Here is a 25,223-nt window from a genome sequence, read left to right as displayed (position 1 = left end):
CTGCGACTTCTTCTGGATGAGAACGATGAGGAACGTGGCGAGAAATAGAGGCTTACCTTCTAGCGAACGACTTCGTACATTCCGTACAAGGGAACGGTTTCGAGTCCTGGTCTGGAAGGAGAGAAGGGAAGGGACAAGGGGGATGATGAGCTTCTCTCTCTCCCTTCCCCTTCTCTCATTCGACACTCTCTCCCTCTCTTCTCTATCCCTTCTCCCATCAAGTCTACGTATAGAGCGGTCTACTCACGTTTCCTCTCATGTCGCCTCAAGTACTCGGACCTGAAATAGAAAGCCAACCGGACGAAGGAGAGGTCAGCTCTCTCGAGTCTTTGCTAGCTCCCTTCCTTTTCCTCCTTTGACTTGACGAGACGAGACTCTTCGAGAAACGAAGGAGACACTTACCTGCTATACAGCTTCCCACATTCTCCACATTTGAACGTAGGTTTCTCTTCTCCGTCGTTTCGAGTGGACGCGACTGGCATCCTTCAGGGTTGGGAATTCGGAAGGAGGAGAGGAGAGGTGAGCGCTTGAGGGGAAGTGGAGGTTGTCAGGGAGCGAAGGGGAAAAGGGTTGAAATCAGGCAGAGGGAAGAGAGGAAGACTTTCTTTTTCGATCCTTCCGCTGTTCTACTCGAAAGCAGCATCGAAAATGAAGGAAATCTTAAAAAGCTGATCAAATTTGTACAACGATTTGCCGACCTTCCTTCCTTTCTTTCTCCTCGACGCGAACGTATCCTTCCTCCCTCCCTCCATCTCTCCTCCTCTAGACTAAACCGAAGGCCAAAACCTCACCTCCAACCAAAGCACGTACTTCCAAACCTCCTCACACCTCTTCCACCTCTCGCTCCCTTCAACCAACTCCAGCCCTTCCACCGCACCGACACAGTCCTGAACAAAGATCTCGAACTCCTCGCAGGTCCAGTTGTCGATCAACAGCTTCAACGCGTCCGAGGTGTCCGAGGTGGTAGAAGTGGGCGTTTGCGATTTAGCATGCTGCCAGGCTTTGAGATAGAGCTGCAAAAGAAGAAGGGAAGAGGGAAGGCAAGAGTAAAAGATCAGGGTTCGAGAGAAAACGCGCGCGACGCGTCCAAACGCTCGCACTCACTTGTTCCATCCCCCAAAGAAGCACCAAGCCTTCCTCCAGATCCTCCGTCCCCGTCAAGAAATCCACATAAGCCTTCGTGGTCGAGTTCAAGATCCCAAAGACGGCTCCTGACTGAGGAGGTTGCGAGAGAGTCAACCCGAAGTTGTCCGCCGTATCGGCGAAGAAGGACGTTTCTCGAGCTACGTTGGTGAGAGCGAAAGAAAATAGTTTGAGGAGGGAGGGAGTGCTGGCCGTTGGAGTGAGGAGAGGGAGGTGGGAGATTAGGTTGGCTGGAAAGCAGAGAAGATGGGGAGAGGGAGAGGGAGAGGGAGAGGAGGGCAGAGAGATTAGATCTCGGGATGGATGGCTGGACTGGGGAGGGCAAGACTCGGTAGGTGGATAGAGGATAGAGAGAGTTGAATGCTCAACCGATGAACTTGGGGTCTTGAGTTTATAGAACGAGCGAGGCAGGCGAAACGGCCAAAGAGAGAAAGGTCAGCTCGAGCGAGACCTCGCTTGCTCTCCTCTTCCCGCTCTCGTTCGGAAGAGTTTGCTCACATCCAACGAAAGCATAGATCTTATCCTGCGTAAGATACTCGCTCAGGATCTCCTTCGAGAGCTCGTGCTTTCCAGCAGCTGTCAAGAAGGGAGAGGTAGTAGCCGCTGTGACTTCGTCGTCCTACATCAAAAGAACGGAGGGAGGAGGAGAGATGGTGATGGTGAGCTCGGACAGAGGACGACTGCTTCCGAGCAGAGATAGAGACGACAGCACTCACGTATCGCTCGAGCATGGTCTTGGTGAAGGAAGCCATCTTGGAGAGAGGAGCAGTAGTGGGAGGGAGATGGTGGTTTGAGAGATCCGGAGAAGAAGAAGAAGAAAAAAAAGCGGAAGACGAGCTTTCTGTTCCGTCGAGAAGGGGTCTCCGAGCTCAGCCCATCTCTCCCCTTCGTTGCAAGCTTCCTCAGCCAAATTTTCACCTTCCAACAGAGTCGAATGATCTGCTCACGATGTAGAAAACGTTGAAGAACGCGTCAACAGTGATGAAAAAGTTCAGTCACGAAAAAAACCAGCGAGCCTAGTCGATTTCTCTCCTCTGCAAGAAGATCTGCTGGCAGGGAGGGAGGGAGGGAGGGGGAAAAGAGAGCGGGGGAAATCCTTCCCAACCCAAACCTCCACCACCCTCTTCTCTTCTCTTTTCCTTCCTCCTTCCTTTCGCTCCTTCTTCTTCCCATCTCGCAAACCGAAAATCAAGAGGATCCGAATCTCTACGAGCTCCCTCCTCTCTCCTCTCTACCTCACCTCTTTGCTCTGGAGAGAAAGAAGGCAAACCTCGACCCTCGGGCACAACCGTGCAAAAATCCTTCTTCCCTTCGACAAACTCTCCTCCCTCACTCCCACCCCAGCAACGCGAGAGAGTGGAACGAAGAGAGTGAAGAAGTCCGAGTCAGAGTGAGTCTTTAGCTTCGATTCTCGGCTCTAGGAGGGGAAGGAGGGAGGGAGGGAGAGAGGTGAGCTCAAGAAAGAAGGACAAGGGGAGGGGAGGGACGAGGGCTGCAAAGTTTCTCAACCTCCTTCGAACAAGAGGCCAACTCTCCCAGAGATTACACTATCTACGAGGAACTCTGGTCTCGTCTCTGGCTAGCCCCAAGTCGATATCTCGCCTAGAACTTGTAGCAGCAACGGCCAAACCTCGCCTCGACGAATCAAAGGTCCAACTTTTCAACTCTTTTTGCTGACCCAGCCCCCTCTTCAATTTTGCTCCTCTTGTTTTTTTCTCCATCAGGTTTCCCGCCATCCCCAGCATGACCACAACCTTCAACGATCAACCTCCAGCGCCTATCGCTTACTCCCCTGCCAGCAATCCTCCTCCTCCTCCTGCTCAACCAAACGAGCTCGCGTCCAACCCTTCTCCTCTCCAACGACCTCCCACTCCTCCTACAGACACTTTCACCTCGACCATCTCCTCGAGAAGATCCTCCCACTTTGATGTCATCCTAGGAACGACCCAACCCACTCCAACCTCCCTCAACGGATCTCCCTACAATTCCTTCGCTGAACCAAACGGTCATCTCTCGAATTCCACCGCTCCCGCTTCGCCTTCCTCCTCCTCCCACTTCCAACCTCTCCCTCCCGCCTCCATCCTCGAACCCAACGGAGTCAGGGATGGAACCAACTCTCCTATGTCCCTCTCTTCGCTCGTAGGACCCGGAAACGCGTCCTTCGTCGTCCCTCCAACCAACGGATTCGACCATTCGACAGCGTCGTCTCCCGGATCGTCGTCGTCCACTCCTTCAGCAAACCCCTTCCCTCGAGTCGCAGAAGCAGGTTCATCACGTCCTCGAGCATCTCTTCCTTCCAACCTCTCCATCTCGGCGGGTCCTCCATCTCCTCCAACATCCACCTCCCTCGCATCCTCCAGGAAACGACAGAGACCTAGCGTCTTCGGAGAAGAAACTGGATCGTCGTCGGCAGCCGTTCCAGCAGGACCCTCGACTACGAAGCCGCTTTCCACGAGGCCGAAGAGGGAACCTGCGAAGCCTCGAGTCTCAGCAGTCACCAAGAGGAAGGCAGGAGCGTTGAGCGTCGACGCTGGTTCGGTTCCATCGCTGGACGACGTCGCGTCCGGATCTCGAACGATCGCCAACCTCCCTACCACTTCCTCTCTCAACCCTCAATCTCAGAACGGAGACATCGATCCAGCAGCAGCTCTCCTCCTCTCGCTCAACCCGGAACTCGGAAACAACCCTCCCTCCGTCTCCACTCCCTCCCCTGCCCTCCCGACTTCCGTCACCAACCCTTCCACACCTTCAGTCTTCCAGCACTCCCCATCTCTCCCTCCAGCATCAGCATCAGCACCAGTCTCCCCTCCCAAAGCAGCAGCAACAGCATTTCTTCCACCTCCTCTCCCCGATCTCCCTCCCGCCTTCGCATCCTTAACGCCAGCAACCCACCTCCCCTTCATCGTTCCCTTCCCAGCACCCTTCAACTCAGCCCAAACCCCTCTCGTCCCAACTCTCAAATCCACCCTCCAAACGAGCTTGCTCCCTCTCATGAACCCCACCGAGAAGAGGATCGCGTTCGCGTTGGAGATGCTGCCGATCGAGTTCTTGAAGACGAAGGCCGATCTGGAGATGTTGATGGACATGGGAGGAGAGGAGGAGGATGTGAGAGGGGTGGTGGAGGGATGGAAGAGTGGGGATGCAGCTGGGAAGGGTCCTAAGAAGAGGAATGTCGCGAAGTTGGGGAGGAGGGAGAAGGGGAGGATCGTTCTGGAGTATTTGGTTGGAGAGACGACGAGGAAGAGGGAGGAGATGTTGAACCAGGAGCAGGTGGTTGCACCAGTAGGCGACGTCGAGGAGCCGAAGGTTGATGGGGAGATGCAGGTCGAGACGGAACAGCCGTTGGAGGAGAACGTCGAACCCGTCGTCGCCGTCGTCGAAACGCCGCTGGAGGCCAAGGAGGAGGAGAAGGTCGAGCTCGCCGCTCCCGTCGTCGTCGTCGTCGAGGCTCCCAAGCAACAGCAGGACGAGCCGATGGAGGAGGAGACGAAGATCGACGAGGCTGAGGCTGCTCGAATCCGAGAGGCGAAGGGGAAGGGGAAGGCGAAGGGAGTCGAGATGGGTCAACTTGCGTACACCGTCGAGAGCCGAGAGATCGAGAAGTACGCCGTCTGGGTCTTCTTGAAGGGATACCTCGAGGCGAAGGAGGTCGAGAAGACTGATGTTAGGTCGTTCGTGAAGCCTTTAGTAAGTTCCTACCGTTCTCGTCGCGTCTTTGAAATCGAGAAACTGACCCCTCCCTCCTCCTCGTCTCATTCTCTCGCCTCAGCCCGAATCCACTCGAAACGACATCACCGCCATCATCCGCTCCGTCAAACCACCCGCTCCTCTCCCTCCTCGCAAGTCCGGAAAACCTCACAAGACTCCCAAGCTCGGTCCCTTCGGTCCTCTCTCCTTCAAGCTCCTCCCCGTCGTCCCTCCCCTCCCAGCCCTCCACGACCCTTACTCCTCCGCCGCCTACTCCTCTCTCTTCAGCTCCACGGGAGCAGCCGCCGACCAGATCAGTCTCGACGAGCAGCACATGAGGATGCTCAAGTTCGAGGCTCAGTTGCTCAAGGCGAAGGAGCAGCAGCGAGCGAGGGAGTTGAAGTGGATGGAGAAGAGAGAACCGAGGAAGTCGCTCCCCGTTCCTGTGGTTCCCAAGCCTGCGCCGAGGGAGAAGGAGAAGAAGATCCCAGCGGCGAAGAGGAGGAAGATGGAGGCGGACGCTCTGATCGCTGCGAGTGCGGAGTGGAGATACGAGATCTACGAGGAGTTGGGGAAGGGAATCAACGGTCGTGAGTCTTCGTTTTCCTTCGTTCGTTCGACGCGTCGAGATTCGTTTGCTGACTTGCTTTCCTTTCTTCCTCGATCCTCAGGTACCACCGCCATCAAGTCCATCCACAACCGAGATCCTTCCAAGAGTCACACCGACGTCGTTACCCTCTCCTCTTTCAACGCCATGCTCGCCACGACCAAAGCGGATCTCGGAAAGATTGTGTGCGTTCTCGACTCTCAACTCTCGACTCGTTTCCTCCTACGAATACTAACCTCTCCTCCTTCCTTTCCCTCACCTACCTCAGCTATGAAACCTACCAATCCTCTCCCTGCCCTCCTCCTACCAACACCCTCTTCACCGCCGAAGACCTCACCCTCTTCCCCGCCATCCAAACCCTCTTCCTCACTCCTCTCCCTCACGGCAACAGGAACCCTTCCGCTCTCTTCAAATCCTCCAAGGACATCTCCCCGGAAGAGATGGAACTCTTCTACCCAGCCATGTTCCACTCGATCGAGAGAAAGTGGAAGGAGGAAGGACGGATTCGAGATCTCCTCATGCTCAACGCGCTCTACAAGACCGCTCAGGTCAAGAGGAGCGCGATGAGGAAAGCGGGAGTGTATATCTTCGGGAGGGGAGTTGGGGGACCGAGTACTCAGGCGGATATGGTCAAGTTGAGGAAGAGGGAGGAGCAGAGAGGAGAGAGGGAGGGGACGGGAGACTCGGGAGCGACGTCGACGTTGGATGGGACGCCTGCGTTGTGATTCTAGCAATTTTGTCCATCTCTTGTTTTCTATATGCTTGTCTTGATTTTCCTTCCTTTCGCGCTTCGTCCTCCCTCTCTCTATCTGTCTCTCGCACTCGCTCGCTAGTTCGCTCGCTTTTACGATGTTTTTTTACGCGTTCAACCTCAACCGGAACGGGTTCGCACACCGCTGCATCAGCTATCGACTGCGGTTCGACATCTTTTAAGCCTCTTGTAGAAGTCGGTCTTGGCGAGGCAGAGCGGAACCCAGGACGAAGAGGCGAGGGAATCCAAAACGAGCGACGCGTCGTGTCAAACTGGACACAACACGGGGAGAAAGAAGATGGGAGAGGAGAAGAAGTGGGGCCTTGATCAAAGAAGTAGAAGTCTGCAGACAAACTGGGGCTACGTAGAGAGTGCTCGAGTGGGAGAATGTGGTCGAAACGAAAGAAAGAGAGACGAGACGCGTCGCAAAAGGAATCTTCAGCAACCTGACGGATTGCCCGGACGAGTAATGCAAGGGAAATGTTTAGATACTATAGATGCCGTCTTTGCTGACCTTTTCCATTGCAAGGAACCCTTTGTTTCTCCTTCTCGCGTTCCCTTTGAGCTTTTGAGTTCGAAAAGGGAGAGTCCGTCCTCTCGCTCTCCTCTCTCTGTTCCTCCTCTTCCAGTCTTTGTCTGGCTTGTTGAGCGGCGAGGCTGTTAGTTGCTCTGGCGTTGTCACGCGTCGAGCTGAGATAAGATAGGAACCTCGAAAGAACGAGGCCAAAGGGTTCCTGGATCAGGAAAAGGATCGACAAGGGAAAAAAGAAAGGACGCGTCGTCGATCTCCTCTTGGTCCTCCTTTTCAAGCTCAGGCTTCTCCCCTTTCCCTCCCACCCACGACCCTCTCTCTCCCTCCCTCCTTCCCTTCGTTTTCTCTCTCTCTCTCTCTTCCTCCTCCGTCGTCCTCCCTTGCATGATCGCCCTCCCACTCCTGCTCCTCGCTTCTCTTTCGCTCCCTCTTTCGACGGTCTCGATTGTCATTCCTCTCACGTACCATCACCCTCCTCGGTCCCTCAACTCTTCTTCTTCGTCCTCGTCGTCGGAGGATGATTCTTGGACTCGAACGGTAGTGGCTATGGAGGCTTTGGAACGGAAGTACGTGAAGTGGTACGATCACGAGTACGACTTCGCTGGGAAGTCGAGGGAGAGGAGGGCTGGGAGAGGAGGAGGATCAAACGAAGAAGGCGAAGGAGGTTGGTTGGGGAAAAGAGCAGATGGAACGCTCAGTTTGACCAATGTATACGGAGACGCGTGAGTCCTCAAGCCTTTCATCTCTGTGGTTCGCATCGTATCGTCCCGGAGTGGACGAAAGGAGAGTCGAGCTCTTGAAGGGGAAGGAGAGGTTGAGCTCGGAGGGAAGAGCGTCTCAGATCCTACCCTTCTTTCGTCAAACTGACCTCCTTCTCTTCGCCTTTGGCTTCTTCAGAACCTACGTTGCAGCTCTAACGGTCGGAAAAACTGCCGTTCAGTCTCTCAACGTGATTCTGGACACTGGAAGTGCGGATCTTTGGCTGTCGAGCTCATCGTGTTCGACGTGTACCGGCAGCGCTTACGAGCTCAACCCCAGTTCCAGCCCGAGCATGAAGGTGTGAGTACTCTCCTCTGTACCTATGGCTCGTATCTATTTCTGACTTGACATTGTTTTGGCCTTCTAGAACCACCACGCCTTTCTCGATCGGTTCGTTCAGCTTCTCCTCTCCTTCTCCTTCTTTCTCCTCTCCTCTCCCTCGTTGACCTCTGTTTCGTTCTGCAGTCTACGGCTCAGGCTCAGCTTCGGGAACTCTGGCTACCGATACGGTGACTCTTGGGCCATTCTCTGTTGAGCAGACTTTCGGTTCGTTCAACTAACTCTACTTCGCGTTCACGTTCGCAGTTCTCGCAGCTGATCACCGTCCTTGTTTCCTGCCATCTTTCGCCTCTCCCTGTCCCTTATTGTAGGACTCGTCACCTCCACTTCTAGCAACCTCATTTTCTCTCCCCTCTCGGGAATCATGGGACTCGCGTTCCAGTCGATTGCGACGTCCGGTGCAGTGGTAAGTCCCATCGCGTTTCATCGTCCCTCCGACTCGGTCTTCTCATTCTTCCTTCTGATGGTCTGCCTTTGCTCTTCTTCTGCTTTCTCAGCCGTTCTGGTACGATCTGCTTTCGAGCTCTCAGCTCACTCAACCACTCATGGCGTTCTATCTTACTCGGTTCGTTCGAGCGGTCAATTCTGCTTCGCCTCGCCGTTCGTCTCGATGCTGACGGCTCTCTCTCCAACCACAGATACTTCGGAACCTCTTCTGCTCTCAACGAAGGTGGATCATGTACCTTTGGCGCTACCGATTCGTCGCTCTATTCTGGAGACATCAACTACATCGACATGCCTTCGGTTCGTTCTCTCATTCTCCTCTTCTCGACGCGTCTCACTGCTGACATCGTTGCTTCGTTCCTCTCGACACAGGGCTCTCGAACGTACTGGCTTATTCCTTTCGATCTTGCTATCGTCGACGATGTTCTGGTAACTCTCGCCGCCAACACGAACGCAGCCATCGACACCGGGACGACGTTGATCGTGAGCCACATCCTTTCTTACTCGCCGACTCGAAACGAGCTGATCCTGTTTCGCCTCTTCCTCCTCTTCAGGTCGGTCCTACGGAAGACGTTGCGGCTATCTACGCTCAGATCGACGGAGCCAAAGACGTTGGAGGAGGCCACTGGGTGTTCCGTTCGTTCTTCTCTCTCTTCACAGCTCGTTCGCCGTCTCGCTCGAACCTGACGTTTCCCTCTGTTCTCCCCTCGTCTCTAGCTTGTACCAACACGGTCTCGGTCTCCTTCGTCTTCGGGGGCACTCCCTACGCTCTCACCTCCGCAGACATGAGTCGAGGACTGTACGAAACGGGCAGCTCGTTCTGCGTCGGAGCCATCTCCGCGTCCGATCTGGGCAGCAACGCTCCCATGAGCTGGATCATCGGAGCTGCGTTCCTTAAAAACGTGTATTCAGGTACGATTGAGTCTTTAAGTCTCCAACGAGAGCGAGAACCGAAGGCTGACCGTTCCATCCCCTTCTTTCGCCTCGTCTCCGTGACCAGTCTTCCGAGCCACCCCTCCCTCCATCGGATTCGCTCTTCTCTCTGAATCAGCAGGAGGATCGCCAGCCGCTCCTTCTGTACCTTCTGCCGATACCACCACTACCACTACTGCAGCTGCGACCTCAGCCGCCTCGAGAACCTCCTCTTCCTCTGCCGCCGTCACCTCCTCCCGCGCTTCCTCGTCGACTTCGTCCCAGCGATCTTCAACCGCTTCTTCGGCTTCCTCGGCCTCAGCTTCAGCAGCGACAATCTCTACCACCACCACCGCTGGAGGAGAAGGAGGAATCGTCACCGGAATCCTTCCTGGGGCCGCCGAAGTGACCTCGAGCTCTGCTGCTGTTGCCTCAGCTTCGGGAGTCACTCCTTCTAGCGGAGCTAGGCAAAGCTTGAAGGTAGACGCAGTTTGGGTAGGTGTTCTTGCATTGAGTGCTCTCGTGACTCTTTCACTTTGATTTTAGTAGGACTCTGGACTCTTTTCTCGTTCTCGTTTTGGACTCTCTCTTTTCTCGTAAGTTTCGCTTGCTCTCCATACATATGCTCGCACTCTCCTTTATATCTCCCCCTCACTTTACTTACTGTCGTTTATTAGTGTGTTCTACCTGCTTCTGTTGCATATCTATGTCGTGATCTTGTGGACAGGGAGCGAGTGTGGAAATCCCGACGCGTCAACTTTCGAGCGGGCCGATTCTCCCTGCTCCGATCGCTTGTCGACTTCTCTTGCGAAAAATTGTGCAAGCAGAGGAGAGCTGCTCGGTTACCGACTCTGGATCGCACTGCAGCAACGAGGGGGGCTGCTCTCACCCTTCGTTCTGGACCTGTCGCTCTTCAGCTCGAACCTCCCCTCCAGTAGGCTGAATAGTAGGCTGAATCCGGTCTCGCCCTCCCAGTGGAACACGTAGGTTCCTTCTCAATTCTTCAAACTAAAACTAAACATCGATCCAAACTCTCGAAAGCTAAATCTAAACCGTCGCATCGGTCGGACGAGAATCCCAATCGTCTCCCGCCCTCCCAACCGCAACCGTAGGTAGACGTTGAACCTTCTCGACTGGTGGATGCGATGCACGAATTGAAGAGAACAAAAGAAGTAGGAAGGAAGAAAAAGGAGGAGTCAGTAAAGCTGTCTCGTTTCGGACTCCCTCCCTCCCTCCTTCCCCGACTCCCATTCTCCCCCAGGGAAGACCTTTGACAACGCGTGAAAAGGGGCGTAACGTACCATCTTTCTTGATCGACTTGGCCTTCGTAACATGCTTGGGCTCGTGTCGTCGAGGACCGCGAGGACCTCCAACGGCGTTGATGTCGAACGTGGTGGAGGGTTTCCAGTCTGCTGGCTTGTCGGCGAGGTAACCACGCTTCTCCCTGTGTGGATCGAACGACGAAGAAGAGAAAGGAAGAGGGAGAGATCGGGAGGAAGGGAAGAGAGGCGTCAGCGGTGAACCTCGAAGGAAGGGAGAGAAGGAAGGAAAGAGAAAGGGAAGGAAGAGGCTCGACGCGTCTCCTTCTCCTGTCCTCTCCTCCTGCTTCTCCTCCTCTTCCTCCGAAACAAAGGTTGAGAGGCGGGAACTAACCAGTTCGTGTAGTAAAGAATATCCCTCTTCTTCAACGGCAACGCCTCCTTCACCCTCTTCGGACCCAGGAACCTCTCGGGATGGATCGCCTGTCGGAACGAAAGTCGGTTGTGGTACACGCAGGTGACGGATCCTCCAGCTGCTTCAATGGCGGCGATGGCTCGGAGGGAGGCTCGGTGAGGGAAGATGTGGATGGGTTGGGTGATGTTCTCGAACTGAGGAGGAGGGGAAGGAAAGGGACGAAGGAGGGAGGGATGAGGTTAGCGACGAGGAAGGAGAGAAAGGTCGAAACGAGACGCAGAAGAGCAGAGGAAGGGACGAAAGTCTGGCTCGAGCTTCTTTTGCAAGGCGCGAGAAAGGATAAAGGGGAAGAGATGTATGTGAGGAATGACAAACTCACTCCTCGAGCAAGCAGCTTGAATCCGTTGGCGGACTTCCAGCCTCGGACCATGTTGGAGTTGTGGATGTGTTCAACAGTGATGGGTTCCGAAGCGTCGAGCCGACGAAGATCGATGTACTCCTGGAGGGTTCGAAGGTTGAGGGGTTGGTAGAACTTTCGGTTGCTGGTTGGGTTGAAGAGATCGAGGAAGGAAGGGACGAAGGGAGGGAGGGAAGGAGGGAAGGTGAGGTTGGGAGGAAGGAGGAAGAGGGATGGGAAGAGAAGAGAGGGAGGTTATCAGTGAATGCTTCGATCGAAACAAACGAGGGACACATGTGACGAGAGATAGCAGCAGGATGAAAGTGGGTTTGTAGGAGCAGCAGCAGCTCGAGGGAGGAGGAAGAAGAAGCTCGGGAAGGAAGGAGAAAAGAGCGAAGCTCAACTCCTTCCGAGCTCCGTCTCGACGTCCCCCAGTCCTCCAGATCATTTAGACCGGCACGAAACCTTCTCACAGCTCCCTACGAACAACCAGAGCAGCAGGCAGGTCCCTCTTCGAACCTGCTCCTTTTGAAGCAGAACCAAGGGAAGGAGGGAAGGACGTCGACCTCCGATCTCGCGAAAAACGAGCTGCCGAACGACAGGTCGACGCTGCTGCTTCTCTGCGAGCTAGATGCGCGATCTCCAGCATTAGGATTGGTCCCAGATAGATAGCAGCTCTAATCCAAGCGTGTTTCTCGCTTGTAGATCCCCAAACTCTGGTCGATGAGCAGCTCAAACGAACGAGCTCGACACCCTTCCCCTCCTCTTCCTTCCTCCCTCTCCTCCTCTCAGCCCGCCAAACCCCGAACCCAGATCTCCTTTGATCTACTACTCACTAATTGAAGAATCCCCTCTTAGGGTATTGCAGCGTCACGGGCGTCTGTCCACCCTCGAAAGCCAGATACGTCCCCTGTCCAGCTCTCGAGTTCTGTCCCTTGGTTCCGTTTCCCTTTCCCTCTCCTGTTCCTTGTCCTTGACCTCGTCCGACTCGAACGTGGATCTTGTGAGCTCGTTTGGGACGACGGATGTTTCCTACTCCGATGATGGAGAGGGGGGTGGAGGTGGTGAAGGATCGGGTCGAGGAGGAGGAGGAGGAGGCGAGGGAGGAAGAAGGGAGGTTGAAGAGGGAGGAGGAGGGTTGGAGATGGGATTTGAGGAGTGGTGAGGAACAGAGGGAGGAGAGAAGGAGACGCATGCTGAACGAGAATGGGGAGGGAGGGCGACCGAGAAGAAGAAGGGGGGAGGGTGAAAGGGTTGATGGTCGTTGAAGGACACGAGGAGGACCAGAGGAGGAGGGAAAGATGGGCGAGGTCGTCTCTGTTTCCTCCATCCTCCTGCCTTCCTCCGACCAAATTTTACCAAAATCTGAACTCACGGCATCGTCAGAAAAGACTTCATCTCGCATCTCCCAGCTTTCACCTCCTCAAAATTTCCAGTTTCTCCTCGATTCTTCCCTCCTCTTTCCCTAACGACCAGCCCTGCAAAAACTCAAGTCCCTCTTCGACCTCACCTCCCCCTTCCTTCCCTCTCAACGTTCAACAACCCTCCCCCCTTTCCCTCTCTTCTTTTTCCCGGTTCCTACCCCCTCTCCGTACGTTCAAGCAACCATCCACCTTCAAAACGCTTCGCTCAAATCTGTCCGGAAGACAAGGAAGGAAAGAGAAAGTTCGAAAGCTGACCTTCGTTCCCTCCTTCTCTTCACCTTGCCCTCCTTCCTTACAGCTTCCCCCCACCCTCTTCCCCCTTCCCTCTTTCCCCACCCACCCTACCAGTCGATATGAGCAGCCGAGGAGGATACGCGTCCCGAGGAGGAGGAGGAGATCGAGGTGGACGAGGAGGGTTCTCGTCCAGGGGATCTGGAGGTTTCGGAGGTGAGTTTCTTGCCGTTTCTCTTTCGCGAGCTCGTATCTGTTCGAAAGGGTGGATCTCTGTGGAGTTTGGAGGTGCTGCAGTGTTGGGAAGGTATAGATAGACGTGTAGGGAGCGGGAGAGAGAGGACAACGAGAAACGACAGGGAGGAGAAGGGAACGAGGTCGAAGGAGCAGCTTGACCTTCACCTTTCCCTTCCCCTTTCGTCTTTGACCTCTCACACTTGAGAGCGGAAGATACTTAGGATCCCTGCTCTACATCAGAACCCTTCTTCTCACTCGGTTCTTCTCTCGAAGGTGCCGAGTGGAAGCAAAGACCGTACTCAGATTCCGTCGTGAGAAACTCGAGAGCTGACTTTTTCCCTTCCCTTCTCTTCCTTCCTTCGTTTGTTCCCTTTTCCTACCAGGACGAGGAGGAGGACGAGGTGGATTCGCATCCAGCTACGGACCTCCCGATACCGTCCAGGGTTAGTTTTGACCCTTTCTGACGTCGTAGCTTTCGAGAAGATCCAGAAACTCACACTCGCCTCGAACACCCTCCTTCCCTCCCTCCCTTCTCTTCACCTCTCTTTCAACCTCAACCTCGCCGTCACCCTCTCCCTCTCCCTCTTCCCAAACTCCCTCACCACCTTCCCTACCCTCTTCAACAACCATCCTCCCGAAACAGAGCTCGGTCTCTTCCTCCACGCCGTTGAATCGGAAATGCTCTGCTCCAACCTCCTCCCTACCAAAGTCCCTTACTTCAACGCGCCCATCTACCTCGAGAACAAGACCCAGATCGGAAAGATCGACGAGATCCTCGGTCCCATCAACGAGGTCTACTTCACCGTCAAGATGAACGAGGGTATGGTCGCTGGATCGTTCAAGAAGGACGACAAGATCTACATTGCTGCCGACAAGTTGTTGCCCATCGAGAGGTTCTTGCCTAAGCCTAAGGCTGTTGGAGGAAAGGGTGAGTTGGTGCTTTGGGTTGCTGGTAAAGGTGGGACGAGAAGAGGAGGGGGAAAGGAGAGCTGACCTCGGTTTCTCGTTCTCTTTTTTTTTTCCTTTCCGTCGTCGCGTCCTTTCCGTTCCCAGTCGAGAGTTCGTCCAATTCCCCTCCCCCTTCTCCTCCCTCCCTCTCTCTCCCCAACTAACCACCCTCTCCCTTCTCTTTCCCTCCCCCAACAGAGCGAGGCGGACGAGGCGGCTCCCGAGGCGCCCCCACCCGAGGTGGTCGAGGAGGAGGACGAGGAGCTCCTCGAGGAGGATCCTCCTTCGGTGGAGGACGAGGTGGATCCAGGGGTGGATTCGCTCCCAGGGGTGCTCCTCGAGGAGGGGCTGGAGGACGAGGTGGATCTGGAGGATTCGGAGGAGGACGAGGTGGATCGAGCGATAGAGGGTTCGCTGGACGAGGAAGGGGAGCTCCTTCGTACTAGATGCGACGTAGTGATGGGGAGGGAGGTGAGAGGGAGGAGCAGTCTTTTGCGTTATCCGTTTTTGTTTTCGATTTTCTTTTCGTGATTGGTGTGTATGTTTAGAAGCGTTTTTCGCGAGTTGAAGAGTAGAACGCGTCGAGAGAGAGAGAGCGGACTGGGTCTCTTCTCCCTCGCTTCGTTTCTCTTTCCACTTCTTGAGCTTGCTCGACTTCGCAGCAGTAGGTAACTCTTGTCCTGGAGTTCTTCTAGAGTAGCGTCCCTCGTACCTACAGACGACTCTCGACGTCCGTCTTTGAGAGCCCTTCGACCGTCAATTCTCTCTCTTCCAGAAAACAGAAGCGACGAATGAGGAACAATCTCGGCTATGACCCAGCTTCGTCGTCTCTGGAAGGTTTTCCTTCTCCTTGCGATTTTTACGAGCTGATTTTAGTAGACATCGGATCTTCGGAGCGAATTCCGCTTTGGGAGCGAGCTCACTTTTTCCTTCCCTTCCTTCTTTCCTCTTCTCTCTTCCCAACCACATTCATCGAACGCACTTCTTTTTCTTCCTTCTCCCTCTTCCTCTCCACCCTCCACATCCACACATCCTCTCTTTCACCTGCCGGACGACCTTCTCCAAACCATGTCCTCCTCCTCCTCCTCCTCCTCCCTTCGTCCTCGCAAACCCCTCGTCGGAGCCTCCCTCAAAATGTACTTCGACCCTCTCAAAACCAAATCCTACATCGAGTCCCTCATTCCCTTGGGACTCCTCGCTCAATCCCTAGGGATCGAAATCTTCGTCATCCCGGATTTCTTGTCGATTCCTCTCGCTCAACAACTCCTTCAGCTTCCTCCTACCCAACCTCCCTCCTCCTCCTCCCCTTCTTCCTCCTCCCTCCCAACCACCGTCTCCCTCGGAGCTCAAGATTGCTTCTGGTCCAACTCCGGTCCCTACACCGGTGAAATCTCCCCTTTGCACCTCTCCCACTTCGGCGTAAAGTTCGTCGAGCTAGGCCACGCAGAACGACGTCGTCTCTTCTCCGAAACCGACTCTACCGTCGCTCTCAAAGCCAAAGCGGTCTGCTCCAACGGAATGGTCCCTTTAGTCTGTATAGGCGAACTCTTCGACAACGGAGTCGACGCGGCAGTGGAGGAAGTTCGACCTCAAATCGAGTCCCTCCTCGCTGCGATTCCAAAGGACGCGGACGTCGTGCTGGCGTACGAGCCTGTTTGGGCGATTGGGAAACCGGAGCCGGCTGGAGCGGAGTACGTGGTGGGGGTTACGAAGAGGTTGAGGGAGATTGCGGAGGGGTATTTGGTTGGAGGGGAGAGGAGGACGGGGGAAATCAGGATGTTGTACGGAGGGAGCGCAGGACCTGGGTTGTTTGAGAAGTTGAAGGATGGGGTGGATGGGTTGTTCTTGGGGAGGTTTGGGCATGATGTGCAGAACTTTGAGGCGGTGATGAGGGAGTTGGTGGCTTAGATTTTTGGGATGAAGATGGTTTGGGTTTGAACGCGTCGGGAGAGAGAAAGAGAAGAGATGGGAATTGATAGAGCGAGAGATACGAGATAGAGAGGAGAATAAAGGGATGGTATTCTACTCCAGGATTTGGATCTGAACGGGAAATACGGACCTGGGCAGCTTCGAGACGAGCGGGAGGCAAAACCGTTGAGAAAAACGACGACGCGAGCTCACCCTCGACTGCGTTCTTCCTTCCTGGACGACTCCTCCGACTCCTCTGCCTTCTCGAGACCAAAATTCACATACGCAGACTTCATTTCAACCTTGACTCCTCAAGGCCTCAGCATGCAGAAGCGCAAGACGCCAGTTTCGTTTTTCTCGACTTCGCCTCTGCTCAACTCATCTTGCTCTCGCCTTTGTTCAACGGGAGCCTTCGTCCTGACAGCCGACCTAGAAGATATGTTCTTGGAGCCTAAATCCATAATATCGATACACCATAAGGTAAGCCCTGAGCAGCATCCTACGAAGAGGCAAACGAAAAGAAAGCACAACGACGGTCAGCCTCGTTCCCGTTCCCCCACTCGAAGCAGACGAAACAGAAGGCACAAGAGCTCACAATTTAAAGGTTCCACAACCGTCACTGTCAACCGCTTCAGCATCCTCTCTACAACCTCGCTCGTGTTCCTCTCCAACCTCTCCCACTCCTCCGTCAACTCCTCGAGGATGACCTCCTTTTCGAGCTCGTCCGATACGAGAATCGTGACGTGAGTGAGACCTGAGACGGAGAAGCCGGTGGGGTAAACGGGGAGGGTGTAGGGTTCTTCGAAGACTCTGTCGTCCACCTGGAAAGGGAAGGTAAGTGAGAAGAAGAAAGGATCGGGAGAGCGACGTCAGTTTGGGGAAGGAGAGAAAGAAAGATAGAGGAAGGTGTGGAGAGCTTACGAGGTCTTGAAGGATCCAATCCATCATTCTCCGCAAAGACAGAAGCGAACAAGACGTGAAAAGAATCAGGTTAGACTACCAAGGTCGAGAACGGACGAGTCCAAACCGACTCACCTCAAACATCCCATCGCCAACGCTCTCCGTCAAATCATAGGTCACCGTATAAGGCCTCTTCACCTCTCCTTGCTGCCAGCCAGAGCAAGAAAGATGATCCTCGGGGTGAACGTTCTTGAAGACGAGGGAATCGAGACGCGTCCAGCTAGTCGGAGCCATCTCGAGGAAGACGGGAGGGAAGGAGCACGTCTCCATGTCGATGTCGCCCCATATCCCACCGAGGACTTCGAGCTTGAACTCGAGAGGGTTGACGAAAGTATACAGGTGGGCGCTGTAGAGGAAGGGAAGCGGGTTGGGGTCAGCGCTTGTTTTCGTCGAGCTCAACTCCTCAACGCGTCTCTCGGCTTCCTGTTCGTGAAGACCCTTCTAGCCAACACCTCATCTCCAACCTCCGAGATCGATTTGCCTGGGTTCTCTGCTCACAGTGGTCTCGAGGAGGATCCGGGTCGGATGGCGATGGTGAAAACGTCGACAGCGAGGCCGAGTTCGGTTGGACTCGAAGTCTTCCTCCGTTCGACCTCCTGTTTCTCTGCGAGCCTATCGAAGCGACCAGGGAGAGCTTGAACCTGAGGACCTTCATCAGGGATGAAGGTGAGAGTGTTGATCTGGGAGAGGGCGAGGTAGGCCTCGAGGCGAGGCGAGCAGGTGATGCGTTTGGGCTGAGAGGGGAAGGGCTGGAAAGGGAGGAAGCGGAGGGAGGGAGGGAAGACAGGAAGGACTTGTATTCAGTTCGTCGTTTATAGAAATAAATAGAGATGGGACAGACTCACTCGTCTAGAGCAGAATAGCCTGTGAAGTTGCTCTGCTCCTTCCACGACTACGTCTTGATAGAGGAGAGGGGAGGAGAGGTGAAGGAAGGCGAGGGAAGAGCGGGCTGCTCGTGCGAGGGTCTGAGAGTCGCTGAAGTGAAGGATCAAAGCCTTGAGTTCGGTCGGAAGGTAAGGGAGATACGAAGGGGAGGGCGAGAGATACGTTGACGAGATCATGCGAGGGTGGGTGACGGTTTAAGGAAGAGAGAGGAGGGAAGAAGCAAAGGCGTCTGTTGAGCTGAAACTAGGATTCCTCCCGAGACTCCCCCGGAGCCGGTCGAAGAGGATTTTAACGCTGAGATAGAACGAAGAGCGTATCTATACCAGTACATTGGGACGAGGAGTCAGTGGAAGCTTCGCTGGAGAGTCCAGCAAGGAGAGGGAGTCAACAAAGGAAGGGAGGAAAGCGAGCTCACCTCTTTTCTTCTCTGAATCGGAAGGAGGACCTCGCCTCCTGAGGAGTCGTCTGACTTTCCTTCTCGGCAGTTCTCGGAGGTACGATGGACCGTAGGTGATACAAGACAGGCAAGGGGGTGGCACAAGGAACAGGGAGGAGGGTAGTAGGAGGAGAAGGAGGGAGCGAGCTCGTGGATCTGCTCGACTCCGCTACTCTCCCTCCCCTCTGCTTCAAAGCGTTCTCCTCGCTTCGTTCTGTACGAGAGTTCGTCCAGAAGACCGCCTGTAGGAAGCGGAGGGATTTCCGGACTAGTCTAGGAGGAAAACGCGTTTTGGGGTCGTGGCGGTTGATGGGAGAAGAGCCTCGGATTTGGACGAAGGGAAAGAGTGAGCTTCGCCTTGACGACAACCCTTTCCTGATCAACAAGCGCAAGTTTGAACTCGTGTACTCCACGAGTTTACTAAATGCTGACTCGTTTCGCTAGATATCGGCTCCCCGTGTTTCTTTTTTCAGTCACAGCGACATACATCTCGCTTCCTTCGACCTACGCGAGCCCTTCAGCCTGTCCTCTTTTAGTTTCCCTCCGACGACTTTGCAGCATTCAACCTCCACCATCGAAAGGACAGGGTCACTTCCGAGCCCTTGTGGATGTCCGTTCCGATAGGAAGAGGTTGCTGGAGTTGGTGAAGAAGGGGCCGTCGACGCGTCGTCGAGCATGTACTTGAGCGGAGTCTCGAGCAGTCTGGAGGGAAGGAAGTAGAGAGATTGGCTAGGGAAGTAGTTATTTAGACGGGTCAGATTCGTAGACTTTGAAGCTGGTTCTGGACGATCCGACGCACGCGTTGTAGACTTTTTCAGCTGCTCAGACAAAGGATGAAGTGCGACGCGTCTCGAGTTCTTTCCATCCACTCTCTCAATCTTCCGATCACTAGTCTATCTCTCTCTCGGACCTTTCAAGCATAAACCAACTCATCAAAGAAACCGAGACCAAAACGCAACCGAAACCAAAAAAGAAGAAGAGAATCCATGAACCAGACCAAACCGAAGACCACCCACCCTCTCCCCAACCCTCCCTCTCCTTCATCCACCCCCAACTCGATCGAATCGAATCCGACTTAAGCCCCAATGAAGGAAGTCCTGTAATCCTTAGGTCTGAGATGCTCGATCCCTTGGTAGTCTGTTTCCGCGTCCGAAACGAAACGGGCTTGAGTCAGTGCGCGCGCGCGTCGAAGAACGAGAACGAGCCAACAGAACAGAACGGGTAGGATGAAGGAGGGGAAGAGGGAAAGGGAAGGAAGAGGGGTATGGGAAATGGGTACGAACAGTCCTGATCGGTATCGTGGAAGCGATGGTTGGTTAAGTTGAAGCTGAACCGAAGAGCGATAAAGGGAAAGGAAGCGGGTGAGTTTGCGGCACGAAACGATGGGATGGGATTGGATGCGATTGGGACGAACAAGGGGACGAGATCTACATGGATCCGAGGTGAGAATGAGCGAGAGAGGAAAGAGAACGGGAAACGAACGAGAGTCAGCCCTTTTCATCTCTCCCTTCCTCCGCTCCATCCCAGCTCCCCAGCCCAAAACAGAACAAGTGAAGTACTCACGCAGCATCCACTGACTATTCGTACTCATCCTCATCGTCGCACTCTGTCCGTAATCGCTCAACCTCGAGTAGCCGTACAGAGGTTGGTTGTCCTGGATCCGAGCTCGCATCTCCTCCCAGTCGAGTTGGAGCTCTCGAGCGTTCTCTTTGATGCCCATGAAGCGGACTACGCCAGCAACCGAAACGAGCGAGTTTGAGTCAGCTTGAAGAAGACGAGCGACGACGAGAACGGGAGGGAAACGACGGGGAAGATGGAGGGAGGGGAGGGAAGGAGGAGACTGACAGGACGAGTTCCTGTAAGCCCACAAGAAACCTCCTGTTCCGAAGACGATCGCTGCTATCTTGTATCCTATGAGACCTTGGTAGGCTCCGAGTTTGGGATCCACTCGACCTGCAAGAACGAGACACCAAACGAGGGAAGGAAGGGAACGGGAGGTCAGCGTGGGGAAGGAGAGGGAGGAAGGAGACCCCTTCGTTCGCTCGTCCATTGAGATGTTTCGCTCATGTCTCTTGATGATCTCCTGCTCCTCTTCATTTCTTCTTCAGCTCTCCTCCTCTCTTGTCTGAGAGATCAGGTTTCGACTCTCGCTCGCTCGCCCTCCGCCCATCTCCCTCTCCTCCCTACTCTCCTCCCTCCCCTCTTCCTTGCTCGTCCAAGACTCACGATTCATGAACCACAACCCCTGTCCAGCAGCTATACACGAAGCCCACCTATATACCCATTCGCACAGACCCCAAACCGCAACCCCAAAAAGGATCAGTTCCTTCTCTCGTTCCTCCCTCCTCCCTGCTCCTCCTCCTCCTCCTCATCGTTTTCGCCCGTTCGTATCCACTCACAGAGCATAATCACTGCTCCTCATGTACCTGATCACCCTCTTCGCGTGAGGATCAGAATCCTACTCTTCCATTGCGCCCAATACAAACACGCTTCCTGTCAGCTCGTCGTTCCCTTCGTTCATCTCCGTGCCCGCACTCTCCTTCCCCATCGACGCAGGGCTGAAGAGAGAGAAAAACGTACAATCAAGGGGAAGCGGGTCGGGTCTCGTTTGATCACCATGTTTTTGCTGAGTTGAGTTGGATGAGAAGAGAGGGTGGATTGGTAGTGTGAAGGGAGATGGAGGTCAAGAGGGAGGGAGGGGAGGGGAGCGGAGAGAGAGGGCGGGGAAAGGGAGGGAGAGCAAGCAAGAAATAAAATTAATAAACGGTTGCTTGGTTCTTGAAGTGATTTTTGGGGGGGGGGATAGAAGCTGATTCCGCTTGAGGAGAGCCTCTGAGAGAGTTAAGTTTGAGGTCCAGAGGAACCGAGGGGTGGCTGGGAGGAGAGAAGGGGGAACGGGAGGGCTGATCAGCGCGCGCGTCGTCTCCTTCGAGGCTTCGATCGATCCTCAACGAAATCTCAGAGATTAGAATCTCAGAAGATCGAAGGTACGTGGAGGGGATGACGTACTCAGCAGTCAAAGGAAAGGGACGCAAGGTGGAACCAGGTCGCGTCGCGTCTTCGTTGTTTCCTTTTCTTTGTTTCCTCGTATCAAAGAGCCTTAAAGCTGCATCTCGACAACGAAAATGTATCCTAGAGAGTTAGATTGACGTCCTCGTCGTCCCAGTCCAACCCTCCCACTCCACTCCCCTCTCTTGAAGGTCGACTCTCCGCCCATCGATACTGAATCGTCAAACTGTAGTCTCTCCGTCCCAGCGAAACCGTTGCGTAACTGATACAACCTTGAAAGATAAATCACGGCCGATGTCTAAGCGAACAACAGAAGAAACAAAAGTGTCCTCCCTCCGTCGCTCATCAAGGACCCTTCGCAACATGAGTCGGAACTGCCTTCGGGACCTCGACTCCCATAACGCCCTCAGCGTAGAAAGCCTTGTACTCCGTCCAAAGAACCTCGATAGGTTTGTTGGTGAGCTCCTCGAACCACCCGTCCGACCACGGCGAAGTTTTGAGGCGAGCGTTGATTTCCGAGCAGAGGGACGGATGGACGTGTTTGGTGAGATGGGAGAGGAAGAGGGCTGTTGTTTCGCTGATGGAAGAAGAGATTGATGAGTCAAGACGGAGAAGGTGAGGAAGAAAGGAAGGATCAGCGAAAAGTTTCACGAGTGCGAGAGAGACGAAAAAGGAGGAACGAGAACGAGAGGGCGACTCACTACGCGTCTTTCCAGCTAGAGCCTTGACCGAGCTTCTTCCCTGTGAAAGTTTAAACACTCCACCAGGTCAGTATTTATCTCCGGTGCCAACGACGGTCATAGAAAGACGGGACTGACAGTGCTTCGCTCCCAATCCACCCTCAAGCCTGATCCAATCTGCTAGGCCTTCGATCCACCAGCCAGGAGCACTTCCCTTCCCATCCTCCTGAACGACGTGCACCATCTCATGACACAGCACACCCTCGATCTCCTTCCTAGCTGTCCCCAGGGTCGCTCCTTCCTTCTTGAACTGAGCTTCGACGAACGACGACGAGAGAGTGATGGTCGAGCTTGACGTTTCAGCGACGCCTTTGTAGGACGTTGAGACGATGATGGTTATGGGAGGATAGCGAAGAGCGGAAGTTCCGCGGGTGAGAGATAGGAGAGAGTGAATGAGGTTGAGGTAGGAGGTGAGGGCGGCTGGCAGTGAGGGGAGGGACGGAGGAGTTGGCGCTGGGGCTGTCGAAGAGGAGGAGGACGGGGACGGGGACGACGGGAAGAGAGTCCGGAAGAGAGTGGAGCCGACTGAAGAACGAAAAGAATGGATTGGAAGCTCAGAATGTGAGCTCTGAGAGGAAGAGAGGAGAATGGAGAGACGCACTGACCGTCAGGTTCGGAGGGCAGGAGAAGGGTCAAAAGCACTTCCGTCGGCTGTAGAACGATAGCTCGTACATGATCTGGAACCAAGAACGTCAAAGGGTAAGCCTTCCAGCAAGAACGAAGGCTTGAATCACTCTAAGGAGATGGCAAGCAAACGAGAGACGCTTCCCATCGCTTGATGAGCTCGACCTTCCTTCGTCTCCTCCTTCTCAAGGCTCTCCTTCCCAATACAACCCGCTCAGAAGCACATCAACTCACCGTTGTCTAGATTCGAAACGTACGATGTCGATATGTATCCGTCTGAGACTCCCATTATGATGTTGCGATGAGGATCTGAGGCGAGAGAAAGGAGGGAAGGAAGTGAACGGTGAGCTCGACGATTCGAGCTTCCAAGCTCCCTCGATTGCTTCAGTTACCGACCATTTACGCACTGAGAGAGAGCGAGATTTCCAGAAGTATATGGTCTGTAACGGATCCGGTTGAGAAGAAAGGGGAGATCGAGGGTGATGGGGTTTGGGAGACGAGAGGGTCGACGCTTTCGAGCTCAGTGTGCGCCTCGCAGCTTCCCGTTCAGGGGTTGCCATGGAGATGGGAAAAAGTAGAATCTTGCAGATCGGGTTATAAAATTACTAGCTTGATCGAAGTGTGAGGCCGAGGACTGGGACGAGCAGAGTGAACCGAGACTTAGGAGGAGATGAAAGAAGGAGAGACACGCTGATATGTAGTCGAGCAGACTTTCTGCCTACCCAGCTTCTCTTCGAATCGCTGATAGCTCTATCCTTCTACTTTGTTCTCGGTGTCTCGCCGATCTCTATCTCTCGAATTACGTCTTGCTTTGGTTCGTCGACGCGTCTCGTCCCGCTGAACTTCGTTCCCTCCCCATCTCGTGCCACCTTTGGTTTCGTAAACCAGGAATTCAAGGATTCAAAGCCGAAACTAAACTGCGTCATGTCGAGTGGGTGAAGGAACCAGAAAGAGGGGAAATTCGCCGTCGAGTCGCGTCGGGGTTAAGGGTCGAGTCGCGCATCGAAGGAGATTTCGCTGGCCTTCTTTTGTGCCGCCCTTTGCGATCTCACGTACCTTTTCACACTTTTTAGCTCTTCCGCTATGTCTTGACCGTTCCCTCGCTCGAGCTTTCCCCAAACGACGAACGACGTGTCGGCTCCCTTTCTTCTCTTTTTCCCCCTCTTCATCCGCTTCTTTTTCTGCGCATCGTCGACCATCAGTAACGAAAATGGAAACATATTATCTTCGTCGTCCATACTAGCAAACCTTCAACTCAACTCGACCCCACTTCCTCCCTCCCGGAAACTCGAGTCCGTCCTCGCACCTCCTCAAGCCTCTTTGTTCGCGGAAGCATTCATCTGGGCCAACTGGTTCTCCTTGCACCTCATGTCGGGCTTCCCAGTCTTCTGCTCGATCCAACAATCCCAAATCCAAAGGAGAGAAGTCAGCTTCAAGTGTCGTCCGCTCCTCCTCGCTCTCTCTCAGTGAAGGAGGTGGACCGAACGAACCGTAAGACCACCGTTCTTCTTGGGAGAGTAGGTCGCGATGTTAGCCTTGAAGCGAAGGTCGGGAGTTCCGTCTTTCTGCTCGAGAGATAGCGTCGAATTAGCAAGGGAATCGTGAGCATGAGAGTTTGGAGGGAAAGGGAGAGAGGCGTGAGAAGGGTGAGGATCAAGGGGGGCCGAAGCGAGCTCGAGCTCGAGCTCGAGATCAGAAGGAAGACGAACCTTCAACCCCAAGCGACCTTTAGAGTTTTCAGCAAACCTCATATCAGGAGTGTCATCTTTCTGTTTTAGACGGAAAAGAAGAGAACACGCAGAGTCAGGGACGAGGAAGGGAGAGAGTGCGTTCCTTTGAACGTACCTTGAGATGAAGAGCTCGAACTGCGAGTCCTACGGTGGAGATCTGCTGCAAGTGTCGAGAGGCTCGAGGAACAAGAGAAGTTCGGAGGAGGGAGAACATCGTTGAGCTGGGATGGATGTAGGGAAAGAAGGGAAGGAAGGGAGAGGAGGTTGTGGTGGTCGGCGGAGAAGAGAAGCTCGGGCAAGGTACGGCTTGAAAAGGGGGGTCCATCGAGTACTGAGAAGAAAAAAAAAGGCGTCAAAAGGAACTCTCAGAGGGAGGTAAAAAGGGCTGAAACGAGTGGGGAGAGAAAGGAGTCGGAGAAGGGAGCTCGAGAGCGAAGGCGAAGTGAGGCTGAACGAAAGGGGACGCGTCAAAGGGACGGGCGAGCGAGAGGGGAGTGAACGGCGGTTGATTCCAGGAGAAAGAGTGAGAGTTGTAGGTATCAGAGGGAAATCTGCTTGGAAGAGAGACGTCGAGGAAGAGAGGAGTTAGTCGACCCGAGAGAGGTCTCGGACTCTTGCCAGGTAAGGTCAGCGTCGGGTGAAGGCGAGGGAGGCTCAGGCTAGTTCGCAGGCAGATTTAACTGATTAGAGTTGTGAGATGGGAGTAAGCAGAGATCGATATGAGAAGGACGGCAAAGTGCGAGGAAGAGGAACGCCTGAGATCCTATGTAAGAGCTGAAGAAAGAAGGGGCCAGGGAAGAGAAGGACGTCGGATCCGAATTCGGCTTACTTTCTGGATCTTGATTT

The 25,223-nt window shown here is 54.3% G+C and overlaps 10 protein-coding genes across 10 annotated transcripts; 4 read left to right on the top strand and 6 right to left on the bottom strand.

The window, feature by feature from the left end:
* Nucleotides 1–624: 624 nt before the first annotated feature.
* On the bottom strand, nucleotides 625–1,992 carry BDY24DRAFT_392615 (uncharacterized protein). Its single transcript, XM_076640942.1, has 5 exons — nucleotides 1,860–1,992; nucleotides 1,642–1,762; nucleotides 1,513–1,527; nucleotides 1,105–1,373; nucleotides 625–1,013 (listed from the first exon to the last, which is right to left on the bottom strand). Exons 1-5 carry the CDS (start codon nucleotides 1,893–1,895, stop codon nucleotides 768–770), a joined length of 687 nt encoding a protein of 228 aa, XP_076495511.1. The 5' UTR covers nucleotides 1,896–1,992; the 3' UTR covers nucleotides 625–767.
* Nucleotides 1,993–2,886: 894 nt separating this feature from the next.
* BDY24DRAFT_416141 (uncharacterized protein) lies at nucleotides 2,887–6,162 on the top strand (the record flags this gene model as incomplete). Its single annotated transcript, XM_076643549.1, has 4 exons — nucleotides 2,887–4,830; nucleotides 4,913–5,420; nucleotides 5,502–5,622; nucleotides 5,706–6,162. The coding sequence occupies 4 exons, from the start codon at nucleotides 2,887–2,889 to the stop codon at nucleotides 6,160–6,162; spliced, it is 3,030 nt and encodes a 1,009-aa protein (XP_076495510.1).
* An 861-nt stretch (nucleotides 6,163–7,023) lies between these two features.
* Nucleotides 7,024–9,898, top strand: BDY24DRAFT_392610 (aspartic peptidase domain-containing protein). The gene is made up of 11 exons (XM_076640941.1): nucleotides 7,024–7,442; nucleotides 7,618–7,779; nucleotides 7,847–7,869; nucleotides 7,945–8,025; nucleotides 8,130–8,224; nucleotides 8,316–8,383; nucleotides 8,457–8,562; nucleotides 8,635–8,745; nucleotides 8,817–8,898; nucleotides 8,980–9,174; nucleotides 9,263–9,898. Exons 1-11 carry the CDS (start codon nucleotides 7,105–7,107, stop codon nucleotides 9,712–9,714), a joined length of 1,713 nt encoding a protein of 570 aa, XP_076495509.1. The 5' UTR covers nucleotides 7,024–7,104; the 3' UTR covers nucleotides 9,715–9,898.
* A 275-nt stretch (nucleotides 9,899–10,173) lies between these two features.
* On the bottom strand, nucleotides 10,174–12,550 carry MRPL10 (mitochondrial 54S ribosomal protein uL15m MRPL10). The gene is made up of 5 exons (XM_076640940.1): nucleotides 12,082–12,550; nucleotides 11,228–11,390; nucleotides 10,828–11,042; nucleotides 10,476–10,618; nucleotides 10,174–10,307 (listed from the first exon to the last, which is right to left on the bottom strand). Exons 1-5 carry the CDS (start codon nucleotides 12,438–12,440, stop codon nucleotides 10,222–10,224), a joined length of 966 nt encoding a protein of 321 aa, XP_076495508.1. The 5' UTR covers nucleotides 12,441–12,550; the 3' UTR covers nucleotides 10,174–10,221.
* BDY24DRAFT_392600 (H/ACA ribonucleoprotein complex subunit GAR1/NAF1) lies at nucleotides 12,551–14,649 on the top strand. The gene is made up of 6 exons (XM_076640939.1): nucleotides 12,551–12,836; nucleotides 12,968–13,116; nucleotides 13,521–13,580; nucleotides 13,781–14,065; nucleotides 14,191–14,196; nucleotides 14,284–14,649. Exons 2-6 carry the CDS (start codon nucleotides 13,023–13,025, stop codon nucleotides 14,529–14,531), a joined length of 693 nt encoding a protein of 230 aa, XP_076495507.1. The 5' UTR covers nucleotides 12,551–12,836; nucleotides 12,968–13,022; the 3' UTR covers nucleotides 14,532–14,649.
* A 755-nt stretch (nucleotides 14,650–15,404) lies between these two features.
* Nucleotides 15,405–16,156, top strand: BDY24DRAFT_392598 (Triosephosphate isomerase). Its single transcript, XM_076640938.1, has one exon. It carries the CDS (start codon nucleotides 15,604–15,606, stop codon nucleotides 15,991–15,993), a length of 390 nt encoding a protein of 129 aa, XP_076495506.1. The 5' UTR covers nucleotides 15,405–15,603; the 3' UTR covers nucleotides 15,994–16,156.
* Nucleotides 16,157–16,864: 708 nt separating this feature from the next.
* Nucleotides 16,865–18,131, bottom strand: BDY24DRAFT_103362 (uncharacterized protein). Its single transcript, XM_076635801.1, has 3 exons — nucleotides 17,799–18,131; nucleotides 17,452–17,702; nucleotides 16,865–17,299 (listed from the first exon to the last, which is right to left on the bottom strand). Exons 1-3 carry the CDS (start codon nucleotides 18,012–18,014, stop codon nucleotides 16,990–16,992), a joined length of 777 nt encoding a protein of 258 aa, XP_076495505.1. The 5' UTR covers nucleotides 18,015–18,131; the 3' UTR covers nucleotides 16,865–16,989.
* A 1,054-nt stretch (nucleotides 18,132–19,185) lies between these two features.
* On the bottom strand, nucleotides 19,186–20,966 carry BDY24DRAFT_392588 (NADH-ubiquinone oxidoreductase complex I, 21 kDa subunit-domain-containing protein). The gene is made up of 8 exons (XM_076640937.1): nucleotides 20,855–20,966; nucleotides 20,674–20,732; nucleotides 20,501–20,547; nucleotides 20,120–20,227; nucleotides 19,838–20,002; nucleotides 19,689–19,701; nucleotides 19,558–19,601; nucleotides 19,186–19,411 (listed from the first exon to the last, which is right to left on the bottom strand). The coding sequence occupies exons 1-8, from the start codon at nucleotides 20,891–20,893 to the stop codon at nucleotides 19,350–19,352; spliced, it is 537 nt and encodes a 178-aa protein (XP_076495504.1). The 5' UTR covers nucleotides 20,894–20,966; the 3' UTR covers nucleotides 19,186–19,349.
* A 662-nt stretch (nucleotides 20,967–21,628) lies between these two features.
* On the bottom strand, nucleotides 21,629–22,243 carry BDY24DRAFT_341886 (uncharacterized protein; the record flags this gene model as incomplete). The annotated part of the gene is made up of 3 exons (XM_076637462.1): nucleotides 21,629–21,860; nucleotides 21,985–22,024; nucleotides 22,102–22,243. Coding segments are annotated over 3 exons (414 nt in total), but the record flags the coding sequence as incomplete, so codon positions are not given.
* Nucleotides 22,244–23,883: 1,640 nt separating this feature from the next.
* BDY24DRAFT_103316 (uncharacterized protein) lies at nucleotides 23,884–24,647 on the bottom strand. The gene is made up of 4 exons (XM_076635800.1): nucleotides 24,493–24,647; nucleotides 24,357–24,416; nucleotides 24,138–24,212; nucleotides 23,884–24,035 (listed from the first exon to the last, which is right to left on the bottom strand). Exons 1-4 carry the CDS (start codon nucleotides 24,589–24,591, stop codon nucleotides 23,958–23,960), a joined length of 312 nt encoding a protein of 103 aa, XP_076495502.1. The 5' UTR covers nucleotides 24,592–24,647; the 3' UTR covers nucleotides 23,884–23,957.
* Between the last annotated feature and the right edge of the window lie 576 nt (nucleotides 24,648–25,223).

This window comes from Mrakia frigida (genome assembly GCF_051309035.1).
Source record: "Mrakia frigida strain ATCC 22029 unplaced genomic scaffold BDY24scaffold_20, whole genome shotgun sequence".
NCBI lineage: Eukaryota > Fungi > Basidiomycota > Tremellomycetes > Cystofilobasidiales > Mrakiaceae > Mrakia > Mrakia frigida.
The sequence above is the reverse complement of the archived record's forward strand: the minus strand, read 5'-3'. Positions and strand labels throughout refer to the sequence as shown.